At 35.2% G+C, this 19,868-nt stretch overlaps 1 protein-coding gene across 1 annotated transcript in view; it reads left to right on the top strand.

Moving 5' to 3' along the window:
• Positions 1–19,868, top strand: part of LOC127866392 (protein ecdysoneless homolog) — a 45,345-nt gene that overhangs the window by 5,495 nt on the left and 19,982 nt on the right. The window contains exons 2-9 of the mRNA XM_052406885.1: positions 5,564–5,681; positions 7,282–7,369; positions 7,703–7,881; positions 9,210–9,351; positions 9,647–9,697; positions 14,189–14,317; positions 16,688–16,822; positions 17,118–17,203. Of these exons, the coding sequence (XP_052262845.1) occupies positions 5,564–5,681; positions 7,282–7,369; positions 7,703–7,881; positions 9,210–9,351; positions 9,647–9,697; positions 14,189–14,317; positions 16,688–16,822; positions 17,118–17,203 (928 nt within the window). The remainder of the gene's footprint in view (positions 1–5,563; positions 5,682–7,281; positions 7,370–7,702; positions 7,882–9,209; positions 9,352–9,646; positions 9,698–14,188; positions 14,318–16,687; positions 16,823–17,117; positions 17,204–19,868) is intronic.

Consider the following 19,868-nt stretch of genomic DNA (forward strand, 5'->3'; position numbering starts at 1 on the left):
TAATGTTAAGTCTCAATATCTCCACATGGGGAAAAGATGTAGGGTTGTTAGTGTTTTTCCCAGGCCATTTTAGCGTGGCGAAAAGCCACGCCGCCCTCCCGGATCGCCACTCTGCCCTTTTCAAAGGCAAATTTCGCCACGCGCCTTTTTTTCAAAGGCAAATTTCGCCACGCGCCCTTATCGATAACATCTTTATTGCCTTATGATCTAACTTGGTCCGCAAAATCAGCTTCCTTGATTGTCTGTGACGCTCCGACTGTGCTTGATTTACTCGCGAGACGGCAACGTCTAATCGACTATATAAATTGAGTAGATTTAATCTATTACAGTGCTCGATTTATAGGTAGGTCTCTGACTGCTACAAAGCTGTGAATTAGTCATGCGTGAATAACCCCGTGTCAGTATCAATCGATAATGCCGAAGGCTATGTTATACCAAGCGCACTTTTCGGTCGGCAATGTGTTCTCCTCCACGATAAAATCATTACTTCGGGACTTTTGATGAAAAACTCGATCTTATTCTCGTTGCAATTGTGCATTGCATGCATTATTCAAAACATATATTTGTACGCATAATTACATTTAAAATCACAAACAAGTTTATTCTTAACGTTTTCTTCTTTAAGATAATGAGATCTAATTATTCAAATAATTACTGAGACGTATACTAATTTAACAAAATGCGAATGGCGTATACGATTTAACGTTGCTATGCGCACCTGTCGCTTACATCATTTGACATTTTATCAACATGGCGGACTATACAGAATTAAATTGTGACTCGGCAAAAAGGGCAAATAACGTCGTAAACGATCGAATTAACGATGGAGATTACACATTAAGAAGGAATTAATGAAATGTCTGTGATAATCAATGGGTGTCAGACAATTCACCCCCAAGACAATTCACCCCCTGGACAATTCACCCCCAGAATTTGATTTCCTTGGACAATTCACCCCCAAAGACAATTCACCCCCAAGACAATTCACCCCCATATTTGTATATGAGATTTTATGGTCATTTGCTTTTGTCATATTTGAACATAATTTGTGAGCAGATGTTCTGGGGTTATAATTTTGACTTTGCACACAATTTTGATTTGAAAATAATAAATGTAGTATGTAAATGAAAGATGACATTGTGTTTTTTGTCAAATGCAATTCAACCAATGTATTTTTCTATAAACTGTGTTACAACATATAAAATTGAAATTAATTAAGTTTTTTGTATTTATAATATTTGTGCATTTGTTTTAAATAATATTATTATTTTACTATTTTATTATTAGTACTTTGTCAAATATTGAAGATGATTAATTAGTTTCATTAAATTCTTAGAATTTTACATTAATATCACAATTATTTATTTATTCATGTTATATAGGATAATTAATTTAATAAAATAAAATGGTTTAATTGATAAGAAAACCTTAATTAAAGAAAGGAAATTTAATCTGGTTGGGAGCATGCAATTAATGGGTATTACAATCACGCATTCACACCCCTGGCGAGGCTTTATCAAAGTGTCAAAACAGATTAATCAAAATGTCAAAACAGATAAACAAAGACTTCAGTTACACACATTGACATATGACATAATTATGCTGGGCTTGGCATAATACCTGTATTTAAAAAATCCATTTTTGTTCACTTGATATTTTGATTATTATTTTTAAACAAATAATTATTATTAAAAAAATATTATTTTTAAACATATAATTATTATTATTATAAACAAAGACTTCAGTTACACACATTGACAAATAATTATACTGGGCTGTGCATAATACCTGGTAATACCTGTATTAAAAAATTCCATTTTTGTTCACCTGATATTTTTATTATTATTTTTATTTAACTGCCTATAAACATAGGTGTTTCATTAAAAAAATATATATTTTTATTCTTATTATCCATTAAGGTGTTCAATTTTCTCTCATTGAAGGATAAGTAATAGAAGTTGTGTTTTGTAATGTTGTGTATTGAAACATATTTTAGTCTGCAAATATCAGTATTCATTTCAAATCCAGTAATTCACGCAATTTTCTGTAATAATTTTAAAATGCTACTTTTACAGGAGTACTTCATGATTTATTAAATCCACTATAATACCGCTAGTATGGTTCTACTAAAAATGTTTTGAAATGTAATGTATTTTTTACATTAATTGTACTCAATTCAAGTCCACTTCAATCATACAGTATGTTAACTCATTCCATACTACAGCCTTATCTCTAAGCAACCCCAATCAGTATATCTACCACTAGATAATCAGAAGAAGATAATCAGTACCCTCATCAGCTCTGAATGCCTGACAGATTATCTGTTAATTGTTACCTTTAGTGGTGTGAAAAGGTTGTTTTTAGGTGTTGTTATTTTGTTGACTGACTATGTGACAAATCTTTTATTATTATATTTCCCATTTAAAATAAACATAGTAATATTATGAAAATTTCGAATTCTTGCATAACTTATCAAATTAAAAACATTGGAGTATTTCCAAATAATGTATCCAATACCATTATTATTTATTTATACACTTTTTACAAATATAAACTGTTTTAATCAATAAAAACAATCTTAAATAAAACAAAACACATAATTGATTATTTAATAAAAAAAAACAACAATAATAAGATATTGTTAATAATAAAAACAAACAGCAATAGATAAAAAGCACAGTTATGTTTCAATTGCAAGTAATTTGATGAAAAAAAGAAAGACATTCTGAGAACATCTTAATATGCTTTTATTCGAACTTCATAAAAATCAAATAGAATACAAATAACTATCCTTAGAAAACAGATATTCGTAATTACTAAATCCTAAACAAACAGCAAAAGAAAACAACAACAAAATATCTGGGGGTGAATTGTCCAGGGAGCAGGGGTGAATTGTCTAGGGGGTGAGTTGTCTCCTGTGGGTGAATTGTCTTGGGGTGAATTGTCCAGGGAGCAGGGGTGAATTGTCTAGGGGGTGAGTTGTCTCCTGGGGGTGAATTGTCTTGGGGGTGAATTGTCTTATTCCCATAATCAAAGATGCACAAAAATGTTTTAGATAGCAACAACATTATTTATTTATTTGTAATCTACTCGGTGGATGTATGTCACGGAAACGAGTGTTTGCATATTGTTAGCGATCAATTTACTCGCAATGTTGTTTTAAACATCTGTCAAGATTATTGTTAGAAAATGGGATAAGACAAACATGGTTTCATTCATATGTTAGTGGATCTGTGCATTATCAGATTCATATGCATATATTGCTTTATTATATTTTTCGTGCTGTACAGTTTATTGAAACAGCATGGAACTTAAATGTACATTGCAAGGTAAATATATTAATATAAATCATAGTAAGTTAAATACATCTATTACCATTAAATGTGCTTGTTTATATTTTTTCCACAACTGCCTCTGATGCGATTACATGTTTTTCCCTAATTCAGGTATTCACGGAACGTTTTTGCCCTTTTTTGCCTAAACTGCGCGCTAAAATGCCCTTTTTGAAAGTAATGCGCCATGCCCCTTTGCCCTCCTGGGAAAAACACTAGTTGTCATTTGTCAGACACATCTTTTCTTGGAGCAAGCTTAACCTTATTGCAATGTAGGTCTCATACCGGTAACAATTTTGTGTCTGTGCATATTGTTAATGGAAACTTGTTTATAGTATTAAAAAATGTTTTAGTATACATTTTCTCTGCAATATAAATACAGTAAATATTTCAGTAAAAAAATATTGTTATTATACAGTGATTTGAATCCTCAATAGCTTACTTTAAATATGTAAAACTTAAAAACCTTGTTTGCTTACAGCTTATTTTGACAATTTATTATTGATAAGCTTCAATCAATAAGAATCGTTAATGCTAGATAATGTATAGCAGCCCTATTTTAAGGCAGGCACTATTTCTGTGATCATAATGGGGATAGTTGACAAGCTCCAGACAATGTTCTGGATATCTAACAGCTTGTCAAGCTTTGATTGATTGAAGGGCTATTATGTCTGTACTTGCCTAATCACAGTATTGTCATTATAGTGTGTCAAGAGATTTTGCTGGCGACAAAGCTCCTTATTTTATGTATTAAAGAAAATTGTAATACATGTACCATGTTCTAGCTTAGCTGTGAATCTTATCTCAAACATACTTCAAATTATTTTGTAAAACAAGGGATATAAATTAAGATAACATTTATGAATTATTAAATCAATACAGACAGCTGTCGTTCATAATTTCACTTAGTATTGCTGAAATTGACTTTGACATTCTTAAATGATGTGTGTAAACAAATAAATGTACAAGTAGTATTAAAAATAGGAAAAAAGATGCCTTAAGTAATATGGTTCAATGTGGTTTCATAATGGTGTTGAACCTCCTTGATATGTTCTGCACATTTCTAATTTTAATTTTTTTAAATTTGATGTCAATTCAATTATTTGTACCTGAGATTACCTGTGATGTTGATGCTTTTAATCTCTATGGTTTGATTTAGTTTGTTTTTTTCTAAAGAAAGTAAGCCACCTACTGATTCAAATTTTCATATTGGATACACATGAGCAGTTTTGAGGAAATACAACTGCACAATCAGTGATGATGTTTGCCCAAAATTACAGCCTCTTACAGGCTGTTTTCCAATGACAAAAAGTAACATTTTTTCCCAAAAACTCGGACCCCCCCCCCAAAAAATGCCAAACTTTTGCAATTACCTCAATAATTGGTTTATTTAGTTTATTATACTGCACTATCTTTCTGAAGCACTTTATAATATAAATTTAAAAAGGCAGTTAAATGTGGATTTATTATCCTCCGCAAATGGCGGAGTGATATAGAACTGCTGTTGTCTGTGCGTCCGTCATTCAGTCTGCCCATCCGTCCGTCTGTCATGTTAATAGCTTCTTTCAATCACACTTATTAAAACAAACAGTTTATGTTATTTTAAATATACAAAAGTCAAAAGAAGGCAATAAAAAATACCGTGCATGTGTTTAGGTATATATTTTGGTAGATATGGTATTCACCGTAATACTTTTACAGTTTACCCAGTTAATGTATATTTTAAGGAGTAGACAGTGAACAGTGAACATTCTAGTATAAAATGGAACTTATCTTCTATTACATTACAATGCCATTTTCTGTCCTGGACCGGTAATGAGATTATTCAGTTTTAAGTACTGGTAAAACATATTTGAACCTCCCTCTGAGGAAACTGGGTTTAATACATGTACATAAAAGGATGTCCCAGTCTGCACAGGCCATGTACATAAAGTGATGTCCCAGTCTGCACAGGCCATGTACATAAAGTGATGTCCCAGTCTGCACAGGCCATGTACATAAAGTGATGTCCCAGATGTCCCAGTCTGCACAGGCGTATCAGGGACAACACATTCTACCTAAACTATTTTTTGCTGAGAAGCGTCTTCCATTAATTAAAAAAAATACAAGAGCCATAAGTGTTGTCCCTGATTAGCCTTTGCAGAATTTACGCATAAGCATAAAGCCCAGCTTTTCCAGAATGAGGCTTATATGTCTATCCAATATCATGTCTGCTGGTATTTCATCTCTAGGTGCTCTCCCTGCCCACTTCATCGGACAGACCAACTTCGGGGAGAACATAGAGGATGAGTGGTACATAGTGTACTTGCTTTATCAACTGACTCTGAGGTTCCCGGGGCTGGTGGCTAGGTAACAGAAGATATTACGCTCACAAGTCATCATTTTTAATGTCTTTGACTTTTTGCGCATTCATTAATTTTGTTTATCATAATATAATTTTTTTTGTATGCTCCCCGAAAATTTTTCGGGGAGCATATAGTTGCCAGTTTGTCCTTCCTTACTTCCATACTTCCATACTTCCTTACTTTCGTCACACTTTTGTTACAGTTTCTCATAGCACCTTCAATACTTTACCGATCTCTTTCATAATTGGCATGTAGGTGCCTAGCATGGACCTCTACCTTTTGATGAGGTTTGAGGTCACTGGGGTCAAGGTCACCAAGGCTAATAATAGATTTTTTCGTCACACTTTTGTACAGTTTTTCATAGCACCTTCAATACTATACCGATCTCTTTCATATTTGGCATGTAGGTGCCTTGCATGGACCTCTACCTTTTGATGAGGTTTGAGGTCACTGGGGTCAAGGTCAAGGTCACCGAGGCTTATAATAGATTTTTTCCGTCACACTTTTGTTACAGTTTCTCATAGCACCTTCAATACTTTACCGATCTCTTTCATATTTGGCAATTAGGTACCTTGCATGGACCTCTACCTTTTGATGAGGTTTGAGGTCACTGGGGTCAAGGTCACCGAGGCTTATAATAGATTTTTCTGTCACACTATTGTTACAGTTTCTCATAGCACCTTCAATACTTTACCGATCTCTTTCATATTTGGCATGTATGTACCTTGCATGGACCTCTACCTTCTGATGAGGTTTGAGGTCACTGGGGTCAAGGTCACCGAGTCTAATAAAAGATTTTTTTAGTTGGTTATAAACACATAGATTGACAAAGCGCATCTTCGGGGAGCATCCATCAGTTTCACTGATATTCTTGTTTATTTTGTAGACATATTTTGATTGAACATTTAAAGTGAACCAACCAATCCCTGTTGTCCTAGTTAATTAAAAAAGACTGAGACTAATTTTTTTATGCCCCCGGTAGGGTGGCATATAGCAGTTGAACTGTCCGTCAGTCCATCCGTCTGTCTGTCTGTCTGTTTGTCCATCTGTCTGAAAACTTTAACATTGGCCATAACTTTTGCAATATTGAAGATAGCAACTTGATATTTGGTATGCATGTGTAGCACATGGAGCTGGTGAAAGGTCAAGGTCATTCTTCAAGGTCAAAGGTAAAAAAAACAAATTCAAGGGAAGTAGCAAGCTTTAAAGGGAGATAATTTATATTTATCATTTGGCAGGTACAGATCATTTTTACAAGGGAAGTAATATTTTGTACTATATCTCTTTAAAAAATATTACTTCCCTTGTAAAAATTATCTGTACCTGCAAAATGATAAAAAACATTAAATAAATCAAAGCGGTGCAGTAGGGGGCATAGTGTTTCTGACAAACACATCTCTTGTTTTAATTAATTTATTTATTTTATTAATATTTTTTTATTGTTTAATATATTTTATTTTCCTTATCAAAAGGTGTGTGTGGGTCTTATTGTTTGGAACAGTTTATCTACTGGTAAAAAGGATAGCAGTTGAAATTTGAGTTGATCAAAATGCGTTATATACTTACCATGTTTTATTGTTAAGTTCCCTATGATCTGCACTCAGGGTACACGACACTGATGAAGAGTTCCTGTTGATAGAGGCTGCAGACGCCCTGCCCAAGTGGCTCAATCCTGAGACCGCTGAAAACAGGGTGGGTACCGGCTACAATGAATACTACTTTGATTGGTAGAATTTGTAGAGCCCAGCACAGTTGTATAATGAATAAGTTTTTATCATCATAGAAATTGCTTAGTGGGGAATAGTTATGGCTTCTTAACAGAGGGAGTAGCTTAAAACAGTTACAGTAAGTTTTGATGTAGCTCTAGATATTGTTCTGCATCCGTGCACTGTGATGAGGCAACATGTCTGATAATGAGACAAGCAAAACTTATTAGCATAAAAATTATTTATACTGTATAGTAGTAATTCATTACATTTTCAGTTTGCTAACTTTTAATTGATCATTTGCCTGTTATTATTACAGGTGTACATTTACAATGGAGAGCTGCATATCATTCCTATCCCACAATCCCCATCTGATGTTGCTAAGTTCCCGCATGCTGTGACCAGCATACGGGACGCCATAGAATGTATCCGGAAATACCCAGAACAGACTCGGGCTGCATGCAATGTGCAGATTCTAATAAATAACCGGATCAATAAGTACGTTTTTTCTGCAGCTTAAAGCTCCATAAAACTGCCAGGTTGGTGTTGAACAAAGATAAGTTTTATTTAGCCAGGCTTTGAATATTAAGCATGAACCTAACTTGGGGTTTGGGAACAGAGCAAATAAATATTTATTTTCTCAAGACCTACCTTGAATATTATTTATCATATAATTTGCTGCTTTTAAGCATAAGCAAGCAAAAAAATATTAAGTAAACAAATGCAACATAAAATGATACCCTATTGAGGTAACAGAGTCGTCAAATGTTTTGTTTGTGAAAATTTTAAATTATGAACTAATTATGGGAATGCCTTGGTGAACAAAGAACTGATGTCCTAACTTACTGTTTAATATCTAAGTTTGATTGTTTCATCTATATTTTTATGCCCCCCTTAGAATAATAGGGGTATATTGTTTTGCACATGTCAGTCAGGCGGTCGGTCCGTCGGTCGGTCAGTCCACCAGATGGTTTCTGGATGATAACTCAAGAACGCTTAGGCCTAGGATCATGAAACTTCATAGGTACACTGATTATGACTGGCAGATGACCCCTTTTGATTTTCAGGTCACTAGGTCAAAGGTCAAGGTCACAGTGACTTGAAACAGTAAAATGGTTTCCAGATGATAACTCAAGAATGCTTACGTCTAGGATCATGAAACTTCATAGGTCTATTGATCATGACTGGCAGATGACCCCTATAGATTTTCAGGTCACTTGGTCAAAGGTCAAGGTCACAGTGACTCGAAACAGTAAAATTGTTGTCCGGATGATAACTCAAAAATGCTTATGCCTATGATCATGAAACTTCATAGGTACATTGATCATGACTGGAAGATGACCCCTATTGATTTTCAGGTCACTAGGTCAAAGGTCAAGGTCACAGTGACTCGAAATAGTAAAATGGTTTCCGGATGATAACTCAAGAATGCTTACGCCTAGGATCATGAAACTTCATAGGTACATTGATCATGACTGGCAGATGACCCCTATTTATTTTCAGGTCACTAGAGCAAAGGTCAAGGTCACAGTGACTCAAAACAGTCAAAGTGTTTCCCGATGATAATTCAAGAATAATAAGCCTAGGATCATGAAACTTCATAGGTACATTGATCATTACTGGCAGATGACATATATTGATTTTCAGGTCACTAGGTCAAAGGTCAAGGTCATAGTGACAAAAAACGTCTTCACACAATGGCTGCCACTACAACTGACAGCCCATATGGGGGGCATGCATGTTTTACAAACAGCCCTTGTTAACAATTTTGTTACATTCTTTTGATATTCCTATTTGAAGTTGTTAATTTCTCACTTCACAACCAGATTTCCAGGCCTTGTAAAGGATCACAAGCATTATACCCATTGTTACATTCCTGCTGTTATGGCTGCAATCCTTGACGAGAAACCAGACTTACTTGCCCCGGCCGTGAGAGCTTTTTACTACAGAGATCCAATTGATCTTAAGGTGAATAGTTTGTATGTGATTGAAAGCAATAGAAGATAAAATTAATGGCTGTAAATAAAGATATAAATACACTGGTTTTGTATCGCAAACAATGTGTTATTGAAATGTAATCACTGGAATGGCTTAATGTACTGGCACATTTTTTAAATACTGGCAAACTGTTACTAAAAGTGAATCTTCATCCTACGTCCTTTTCAAATAGAAAATCCGTTTTTACCTTTTGACCTTTGCAGTGTTATGGAATACCTTGCTGTTTAGATTAGTTTTTTCTATGTATGTGTGTTTTCTGTTCCAGTGCTGTCGAACGTTCACCTACTTCCGTCCTGGAACCAGAATTCTTCATAGGGTAGGTGTACACTGGTACAAATGGTACATGATGTGCTCATGGTGAGGGTTTAGTTTGTGAAGTCTGTCGTCTATCCATGTCTGCTTACTTGTGTGTTTGATTGAAGTTTTTCTTCAAACGACTTCTATTCCTTAACCACTGGGCAAAATCGGATGGAATTTCCTTGGGTGGCCATTTATAACAAATTTTCAAATGCTTTGGGTTTCTCAAGAAATAATTAATAGTAGCTTGTGGCTCAGAAAGCGGTATTGAAAACGAAAACCTTAAAAACGTCTGTAAAATAGCAAGGGTGGTATATTTGGTTTGTACTATGGTATTGTTGTCCTCAAAAAAGATTGTTCAAATTATGCTCTTTGAGTCAAAATTTTTCCTGCTTTAGTGGTTACATGTCTTAAATACTGTAAACGTATAGAAATTCGTCGGTATGAATTCTGTGGTTTAATGAAAAACAACTAATTTGTTGACACGTAATTTCGTGGATTTCAAATTTTTGGGAAGACTGACCATCATAATAATTATACTTTTATTAAAACAACCAGAGTAATAACAAAGCATAATCTGCTTATCTGCGTTGACAGCAAGACTTGAGGTTAATGTGCACTGAAGCATGAAAGTGTTGCCGATAATTGTCGATAAGAGCGATAAAGCGGCGCACTTGTGGGTCCCAGCTCGCTAATTGCCATCCATGTTGTTTTGACAATATTTGCACTTCTCAGCACAATCGGTCCCCTAGTAAAAACACTTGAGTAATAAGGTCCCCAAAATACATGTGTGAAAACCGTTATGTCTCTTTTAAATTTAATTTGCGCATATTGACATATATGATAAATCTGCAAACTGTTAATTTTACGACGTCACGTAAAAAAATTTGTTTTTCTTCACAATTGGTCATGCTATTTATTATATTTATTTACCATGATTAATAAAACGTACATTAACGATGATGAATAAAAAAAAGAAAAACTGATAGGTATAGTGAAATGTGACCTACTGAAGTGAAGTAACTATTACAAAAACAAATATCTCTGATAACTGACGACACAAAAAAAGTCAGAAATGACATTCGGAAATGACCGATTTCGGATTAAAAATGTATAAATAATCGTTGGTACTTGAATTCGTGGTTCAGTGGACCAACGAAATCCACGAAAATTCGTACCACACGAAATTTAATGGTTTTACAGTAGCCTTTTTTTTTTTGTCCCCCACCACTATAGTGGGGGACATATTGTTTTTGCCCTGTCTGTTGGTATGTTTGTTTGTGTGTTTGTTTGCGCCAATCTTTAGCATTTTGCCATAACTTTTGCAATATTGAAGCAACTTCATAATTGGCATGCATGTGTATCTCATGGAGCTGCACATTTTGAGTGGTGAAAGTTCAAGGTCATCCTTGAAGATCAAAGGTCAAAGATATGTGTCAAAATCACTAAACTTTAACATATGCCATATCTTTTGCAATATTGAACATAGAAAACTTCCTATTTGGCATGCATGTGTATCTCATGGAACTGCACATTTTGAGTGTTGAAAGGTCAAGGTCATCCTTCAAGGTCAAATGTCAAATATATGGGTCAAAATCGCTCATTTACTATACACTATAACTTCGTAACAACTTCTCAAATGCATATGGAGCTGCACATTTTAATTTGTAAACTGTTAAGGTCAAGGTCATCATGAAAGGTCAAAGGTCATTTACAAACGTCAATTTTCATTTTAAATATGCCAAAACGTCAGTACCACTTTATACAGATACTTTATATTTTACATGCATGTGTTATTCATACAGCTGAACGTATTAATCGGTGACGGTGATCCTTCAAGGTCATATACTTAAAAATGCTTATACCTTTTTAACTATTGTACATAGCATGTCAAACATTTGCCTTAACTTTTGCAATATTGAACATAGCAACTTCATATTTGGCATGTATGTATATCTCATGAAGCTGCACATTTTGAGTGGTGAAAGGTCAAGGTGATCCTTCAAGATCAAGGTCATCCTTAAAAATCAAAGGTCAAATATATTGGTCAAAATCGCTCATTTCACATGCTGGGGGGCATAGTGTTTCTCAAACACATCTTGTTTACATATAGGAATACCTTTAAAAATCTTTTTGCCTTAAACAGAAAAGCTTAATGCTTTCATATTTTATATTTAGCATCATTTACAGGTGCTCTTCAAAGTTTTTTCAAATAATGCCCTTGGGATCAAAAGTGGCCTGGCCCTGAAGGTCACCACTGTAACATTGACTTGTATAGGAAAAAACATTTTTTAATTTTCTTACCACAAAGCCCACTGGTGGCTCTCATATTTGTGTTGTAGCGTCATCTAGAGTCAGTCAAACCTTTCCCCTTGACTGAAAACTGATGGCAACCAAGGATCAAATATACAATTTGAACATAAAGCAAAATTAATATATAAAAATCTCTGAAACAAGAAGTCCAAGAGCTTTGCTTGTGCCTCTGGGGTCAAAACTTGCCACACCCCTATAGTAATATGATTTATAGCAAAGATCATACCAGAGGTATATTGGTAGCTAACATTGTATAGTGGTCCTCTACTAAGTTTGGTAGAGTCAGTATGAGGATAAAATTCCACATAGGCAATATGCACGGTTTAGTATTTCAGTTTTTTTATTCCCCCGGTAGGGTGGCATATAGCAGTGTCAGTCCGTCTGTCTGTCTGTGCATCCGTCCGAAAACTTTAACATTGACAATAACTTTTGCAAAATTGAAGATAGCAACTTGATATTTGACATGCATGTGTATCTCATGGAGCTGCACATTTTGAGTGGTGAAAGGTCAAGGTTAAGTTCATCCTTTAAGGTCAAAGGTCAGAAAACAAACTCCAAGGGAAGTAACAAGCTTTAAAGGGAGATAATTTCTATTTTATATCATTTGGCACATACAGATCATTTTCACAAGGGAAGTAATATTTTTTTAAAGGGATATAATCCACAATTATTTTTTTTAATTCAAAGCGACGCAGTAAAGGGCATTGTGTTTCTGACAAACACATCTCTTGTTTCAGACAAAAATTGTGGTTGCTATGATTAAATAAGTAAAATTAATCAGGATCCTGGGACAACTCAAAAAGAACTTAAGCTACGTTGTTGAAACTTGGTATGTGGATAGAGGACAATATGGAGAATATGAACTTTGTAAGTCCATCAGATTAAACGTCTGGTTGTAATTGTTAGAGAAATTATTGGAAACTAAAATCTGGATCCTGTCCTACCTTCAAACGCACTTAAGTAAGGTTTATGAACCTGGGCCATATGGGGAATATGCATGTCAGTTAAGATTTTTTTGTGTGACCCTAATTGTAGTTGCTTAATGCTATGGTATAGAAATAATAAAAAATTTAAATCTGGATCATGCAATAACTAAAAAGTACTAAAGCTAGGTTGATCAAACTTGGTGTGTGGATAGAGGGCCATTATCCCCATTATATCAGGGGCAGGGGGGTTTATACAAAAACTATGGTTTTATGGGCACAGAAATAATTGAAAACTAAAATCTAACCCCCAAAAAAACATTAGTTAAGTGGATGAAATTCTACAAAGAGGGTCATATGGGAGCATACTGATTCTTTCTTTTTTTTCCAGACAACATTGGTGTTGCTATGGAGATCCTGTACTCACTTCAAAAACAATTTTTTGTCCCATTGGGAAAAGTACTGCTACCAGTCAGATTAAGAAAAAGTAGCGCAAAATCCTCAAATTGGCAAAATTAAAGTATTGTAATCCTTAAATTTGGAAATTCATGTCGTGAAATGGGTAATTTTGGGAATCTTTAATTTTTCGGTACTTCAGTGCACATACCCATTAAAATAATCGTTTACAGGCTTTCAAAATAACCAGTTTGCACTAAAGTTGGTATAAAAACAAAATCTATTAAAAAACGAACACAATCAATACAATGTAACTTTGATAAGCTTGGTTTTTACACAGATTGGCTGCATTAACTGCAGCAGCACAAGTTTGAGTTTCACTCTGAAGGACACGTTCAGAATAAATTCTATAGTTTTTGGACTGACACTTATTAGAGTGATCGTCGATCTAAGTAGGATAAAAAGATCCTTCAGCCTTTTTGATTAAGCAAGACTTGTCAATGGAACACAGCTGATCGCAGGGAGGCAGCAACTTTCCTTTGTGTTTGGAATTTTTTAGGACATGGTAGACAATTTTCGCATTTTTGCTCAATGCTCTACTTGTACTTAATAAAGAAGGCAAAAAAATTGTTCAACATATGAACCCAGTAGGAGACTAATTTTTGCGTGACTCTTTGACATGCTCTTGTTATATTTAATCTGTCATGTTGCAGATCTACATGGTATTGTTATATGTATATTCGGTAAATCTGTAGAAATATTATTGTTGCTTACTTGCAATTAAAAACATAATGCTAATGTTGATATTCCTAAACGAATACATACAAAGCAAACTCTAGAATATATTGAAAATGAAATTGGTTTTGTTGTATTTGCAGACTTGCATGACCAGGTGTCTGTATGCCCAACTCGTGCATCAGAGCTTCCAACCAGACAAACGCTCCGGCTGGATAATGCCCAGCACTTCTAGCCCCAAGTTTAGGTCGCATGACCTAGGAATGAAACTTGTATGTAGAGCAAAGTACCCTAATTTCGACAGTTTAAGGTTAAAATGTGTATACCAATTTATTTGATCAGTATCCTCCTTACTTCGACATACCACTAACTTAACTTATTGCATCCTGTGCTTTTTAACTGTAGACTGTCAGGTAAGGATGTTTTATACGTATCGTACTTACTTACAATGTTAACAAAGTATGAGGTCGTTATTTCGACATGGTGCCCCTTATTTCGACACCCCTAGTTTGTTTAAAAAAATGTAAACGAAACATATTCTTTCAATGGAACAGACCACAACATTTAAAAATCGTAATTAATATTATTCTTTTGGCTTGCGCTTAGTGGCGTACGGCCGTATATTATGCCCGCCGATTGCAAAACCCCATGATGTCCACTGTACTTCCTAAAAATGGTCATACGCCAAAAATAGCAACCCGTTACGTAATCTGTCGATTAAAATGCTTCAATCAACACTGCTTCCTGAAGACTCAATGCGTTTTGCACACGTCTCGATAAGTCTTAACTCCGCCTCCTTTTCAATCCGATTGGCGTTAACACGTTCACTGTTCACGGTGTGGACCGCGCTGGAGCTTGTTTATTGGCACGATATTTTGATAACAATAACGTGAGAATGTCTGCAAAGAAGTTGAGACCCCGTCTTCGACCCTGTTTGGCCAAAAGTTGTTAATTGTTGTAACAGTAAGTAGGCAAGCTCCATTGTTTCAATAAAGAACATTGTAACCCGTTTTTAAATTGACAAAATATTTTGTTGGCAAACACAGATATAAATTTGACAAAAATATTGAACTTGTACTACCAAGCATTCGTGTTCAGAATGTCGCAACATACGCTTGCCGGTTTCGGCATTCCACTTTCGACGAAACGGAAATTAGTAATTGATGAAAATGAATCTAAGAAATCAGAAAACAAACAAACAATTAAAGCAAATGAAACACCGAAGTCGCGTTTTTTTCAGACGACTTGGTTAAACCAGTTTGACTGGTTGGAGTTTGATGAAAAGAACAAACGCATATTTTGCTAAATCTGGTGTGCAACAGGGTTGCAAAATTCATATATTAAGGATGGAGCTGGTATTAGTTGCAATAATCCAACTTCAAACTATGTACCCTCCAGGTCGCTGTACGTATATACTCCTAAAAGCTCAGAGTATACAAAAAAATCTAGAGCTGGTATGTTCATGTTATATTAAATTACCCAGTAATGATGTTGATCTATATAAAACGTGCGAGTTGACTACCGTGCGAGTTGACTTAGGTACGAGCTGACCGGCACCCATATTTTTATATGTAATGAAAAGATTACATAGGGCAATGCGTAATAGTTATTTAGTTATGTTATTCGCTATGTCGAATTTACGGTCCAAACGAGTTTTTGGTAACCTCACTTCGACACCCCTTCATTTGCCGTCAAAAAGCTCACAGCTTAGTAGAACTGTTTAACAATGTGATCTTCCATGTTTGTTTTTCCGTTCTCAATACAAATTATAACGTATTCCCGCAAGAAAACGAAAAGAGACTTACCGTTCGTTGCTGCGTGTCTAACAGCTTTGTATAAGGGCCGCATTCGCGTAAAAACACAAAACAATCTGTGTTATTCAACCTTAGTTTACGGAAAAAACAAACTCAAATTTTTATGGGTGAAATATTTTGATGATGGCAGAAATATATGACGTCATCAAAAATGAACTCAAATTGACTAGAACGCACCGCACTAGGCTGAATTAAAAAAAAATGCCGAAGCATGTCGAAATAACGGACATGTTGAAATTAGGAGACTTTGCTCTACTGCTATAGTTATGTTAAAGCCACATCAATACTAAAAATCAACGAATATTTAGTAAAATATTTCGTAAAATAAAGTGAACCCATAAAAAAGTGTTCCTTATACATGTAGCAATAGCCAACATTTCAACGCTAGATGTGGTCTTTAAACATAGATTAACGAGATGCAAATTAATTTTTTTTTGTCTCAATATTCCATGTTAATTTCCTGGGACAAAACTTGAACATTTACGAGGGAAGGCAAGATTGGCTTAGGGCAGCGTTGGAAGAACGACATAGTTCTCATGAGCTGCCCCTAGCCATGATGATGGTTCCAAAGTTTCTGTAATGTCTATAAATTAAAACCTCGCTTTTGGAAAACAAGGTTTAATGCATTAGCGTAAGGGTTAACCGAGATTAGAATGTGCAGTTTGCAGTCTTATTAGAGAAGACTCTTTGCTTAAATTGGATTTTTGCTAAGAACAGATGTTCAAACAACAAATACAATTAAATAGGAAAGTGTTGTCCCTTAGCGTTTTCCTAACGCAAGTGCATTTAGCTTCATTTTGAAGAGCAAGGTTCATATGCAAATTGTAGGCCCATGGATTTGAAATACTGTGCCACAAGGCTGCAGAAGATGGGCACAGCACTCCCACCAATGAGAATGTGCCTACCAACAACTCTCGCTGGCAACAGTATCTGAAGTCCCTCCAGAAAAACAACTACTTTCGGGTAAATAAATAGTGAATGTAGTTCCAAAACTGTGCTTTGATTGGTATGTTATAAGTAAGAATAATTTGCCATTAGTGTAAATTCCAGTTGTCATAAAAATGTTGTTTTTGATTTGACTGCAAAATGAATGTTAAAACATTGTTTGTTATGCAAGTGAGAATGGTGTATTCCATATTTTTGTTGAGTGGGGAATAGTGCATGTGTCAGAGGATCTGTGTAAAAATACAAACATGGTAACAAACAACAACTAATATGTGATTCAATCAAATGTTTTCATAATGTATCCCATGTTTAGGGCGAGCTGGAGGGATCTGCATTGTACAAGAAGTTACTGGATGATGCCTTGAAGTTTTACAGAGTAAACATGGTAAAGGGCGTAAGGTAAACAGATGAATTGATTTGACGTGATGCTTTACAGGGAAGAATTGAATTGTTGCATGTTAATAAGCAATTGAACATAGCAGGAGGTTGTATGTTCTTTTGAGCTGGTCTATTCACTTAAAAGCTTAAACTATGCTACTCTTAATTTTTAGCTCGGCTGTTTTCGGAGAAAACCGGAGGTATTGTCATAGCCAGCTCGTCGTGTCATGTCCGTGTCTGCCGTCCACGTCGTGCTAAAACCTTAACATTTTGTTAAGGTTTTGAACATTGGCTCTAAAAGCAAAGTGCTTCCACCCACAATTTTGAAACTTCATATGTAGCTGTACCTTGATGAGTTCTACACGCCACACCCATATTTGGGTCACTAGGTCAAAGGTCAAGGTCACTGTGACCACTTAAAAAAAATAATTCTGAAAAGCTTTCAGTTTTGTTCAGTTTTGAGTTTTGTTCCGGTCCATTGATTTTAGACCAAGTTGCAAGCAATGCTTACGGACTTAACAATTTTCTCTAAAAAAGTGGCTGTGCGGTTTCAAAATGCAATATGGGGCTTTTTTTTTCTAATAGTGCCCTTGTTACTACAGGTATTCATTTGAAATATCACACATGTAATTTTGGTTATTGTGTGAAGTCAATGATCAAGTTCCATAATTGGGACCTGCAATTTAGCGTTATCATGTTGTTGTTTTTTAAATTAAAAATGTGTATTTAATGTTTGCATGCAACTTCTAGATATCTCTGTTTATACTCATAAACATTCACCGACCAAGATGAATACTTTTGACCAGCTTCTTATTAGGATTATGCCCCCATTTGTACTTATAAAAGTATGGTGTAGGTTTGTTTGCAAAATTAGATTTTGGTTAAGGTTTGAGTGCACAAAAATTGTATCTCTGTACATATGTAACTGCTACATCTATTAAAATAAAACTTCTTTAATATTTGTTCAGGGTCTGCTATGAACACTAGCTGTCTGAGACCATTAAGGTCAAGATCTTTGTTACTTAATATAGAAAAACTAACTCCTTTCAGTAACTTTAGTTTGGGGGTGACATTATGTTGTAATTTTGTTCTAAGGTAGCGTACAAGCAATTCTTATCTGAGATTGCATTTGGGGCGTGTTGGATTAAAGTGTCTGTTACCAAATGTTTTCCCAAATTAACTATCAATTACTTTGCGATATTTTGTTTAAATATAGTGTGTAGCTAGCATACATGCAGTCTTGGCTTTGGATTGCATTTGGGCGAAGGTCATTTTTACTTCAAATAATAAAACAGTTCCAGCTAATTAACATTGATGAGAGTTTTCTTAGATATTTGTGTGTAGATACCTTGTATGCAGACCTTGCCTGGGATTAGAAAGTTATTTTAATTAAAATAGATTCATTAGTAAAAATTGTTGTAAAAACTGTAAATTTTGAGGATGTAAATATTGCAAATTTTCACCCTCAACATCAAATATGTTGTCACAGTTGTTATATCAGGTGTCTGACAGAAAATGTGCATTACACAAACATGAATTACATACAAATAGGCTGTCTTGAGATAACTATTCTTATAAAGAAAAACCATTATAAATAATTATCCCCCACCATAGGCGGAGTGATATTGTTTTGGCGTTGTCCGTCCGGCCGGCACTTTTGTGTCCGGAGCCATATCTTGGAAGTGCTTTGGCAGATTTCATTGAAACTTGGTATGAGTATATATATGGATAAGAGGATGCATGCCAAATGGCATTGTACACCATCGAATGATAACGGAGTTATGGCCCTTTGTATTTTAAAAAATGCTTTTTTTGTGTGTCCAGAGCCATATCTTGTGTCCAGAAGTATAATGGTGGGGGATATCAATTCAAAGAATTTGCTTGTTTCTATTGAATGTGGATATATCAGTATATCCATATTTGTTCAACTCTTCATTTGCACCTCTTTTCTTGGTAATGTTTGATCTGTTTTATAGTTGACAAGTATTTTAAACAATTTTTATCAATCTAGCAACATTGCCAGTAGTTTACACAATCATTTGCATGGTCATGTGTGAATAGAACTATACAAAATTTCAATAGAAATTAGTCCCCCAAAACAGTGAACTAGTAGCTCACCTGAGCCTTTTGTCCGTTGATCCTTGTGTGGCATCAACATTTGCCTTATTTAAAGTTTAAAAAAAAAGGTTAAAGGTGCGGTTTATAGTCTGCTTCAATAACGTATGTATCTTCAGCCGACTTCGACATTAACCCCCCCATTACTGGGGTTTAAGTCATCCGTTTACATATGGCGCACAAGGCGGCCACGGCACATTGAATTATTTCCCTCACAGGTACCCATTTATACACCTGGGTGGAGAGGAGCAAGTGTGGGATAAATTTTTTGCTCAGAAAAATCCAGTGCCTTGGGCGGGATTCGAACCAGGGACCTTCCGATCCCTAGACCAGCATCTTACCACTAGACCACTGTTCCCACTTGTTTACACTCTATAGACCACAGTGATTGTCCGATCTTCATGATATTTGAGCCTATGATATCTTGGACGAGTTCCAAAATGGTTCTGGTCTGTCTGGCTATTGTAAAACCTTGTTAACACTCTAGAGGCTACATTTGTTGTCCGATCTTTATGAAACTTTGTCAATGATATCTTGGTCAATTACGAAAATGGTTCCCGTTGCTTGAAAA

Source organism: Dreissena polymorpha, chromosome 2, assembly GCF_020536995.1.
Source record: "Dreissena polymorpha isolate Duluth1 chromosome 2, UMN_Dpol_1.0, whole genome shotgun sequence".
Classification (NCBI taxonomy): domain Eukaryota; kingdom Metazoa; phylum Mollusca; class Bivalvia; order Myida; family Dreissenidae; genus Dreissena; species Dreissena polymorpha.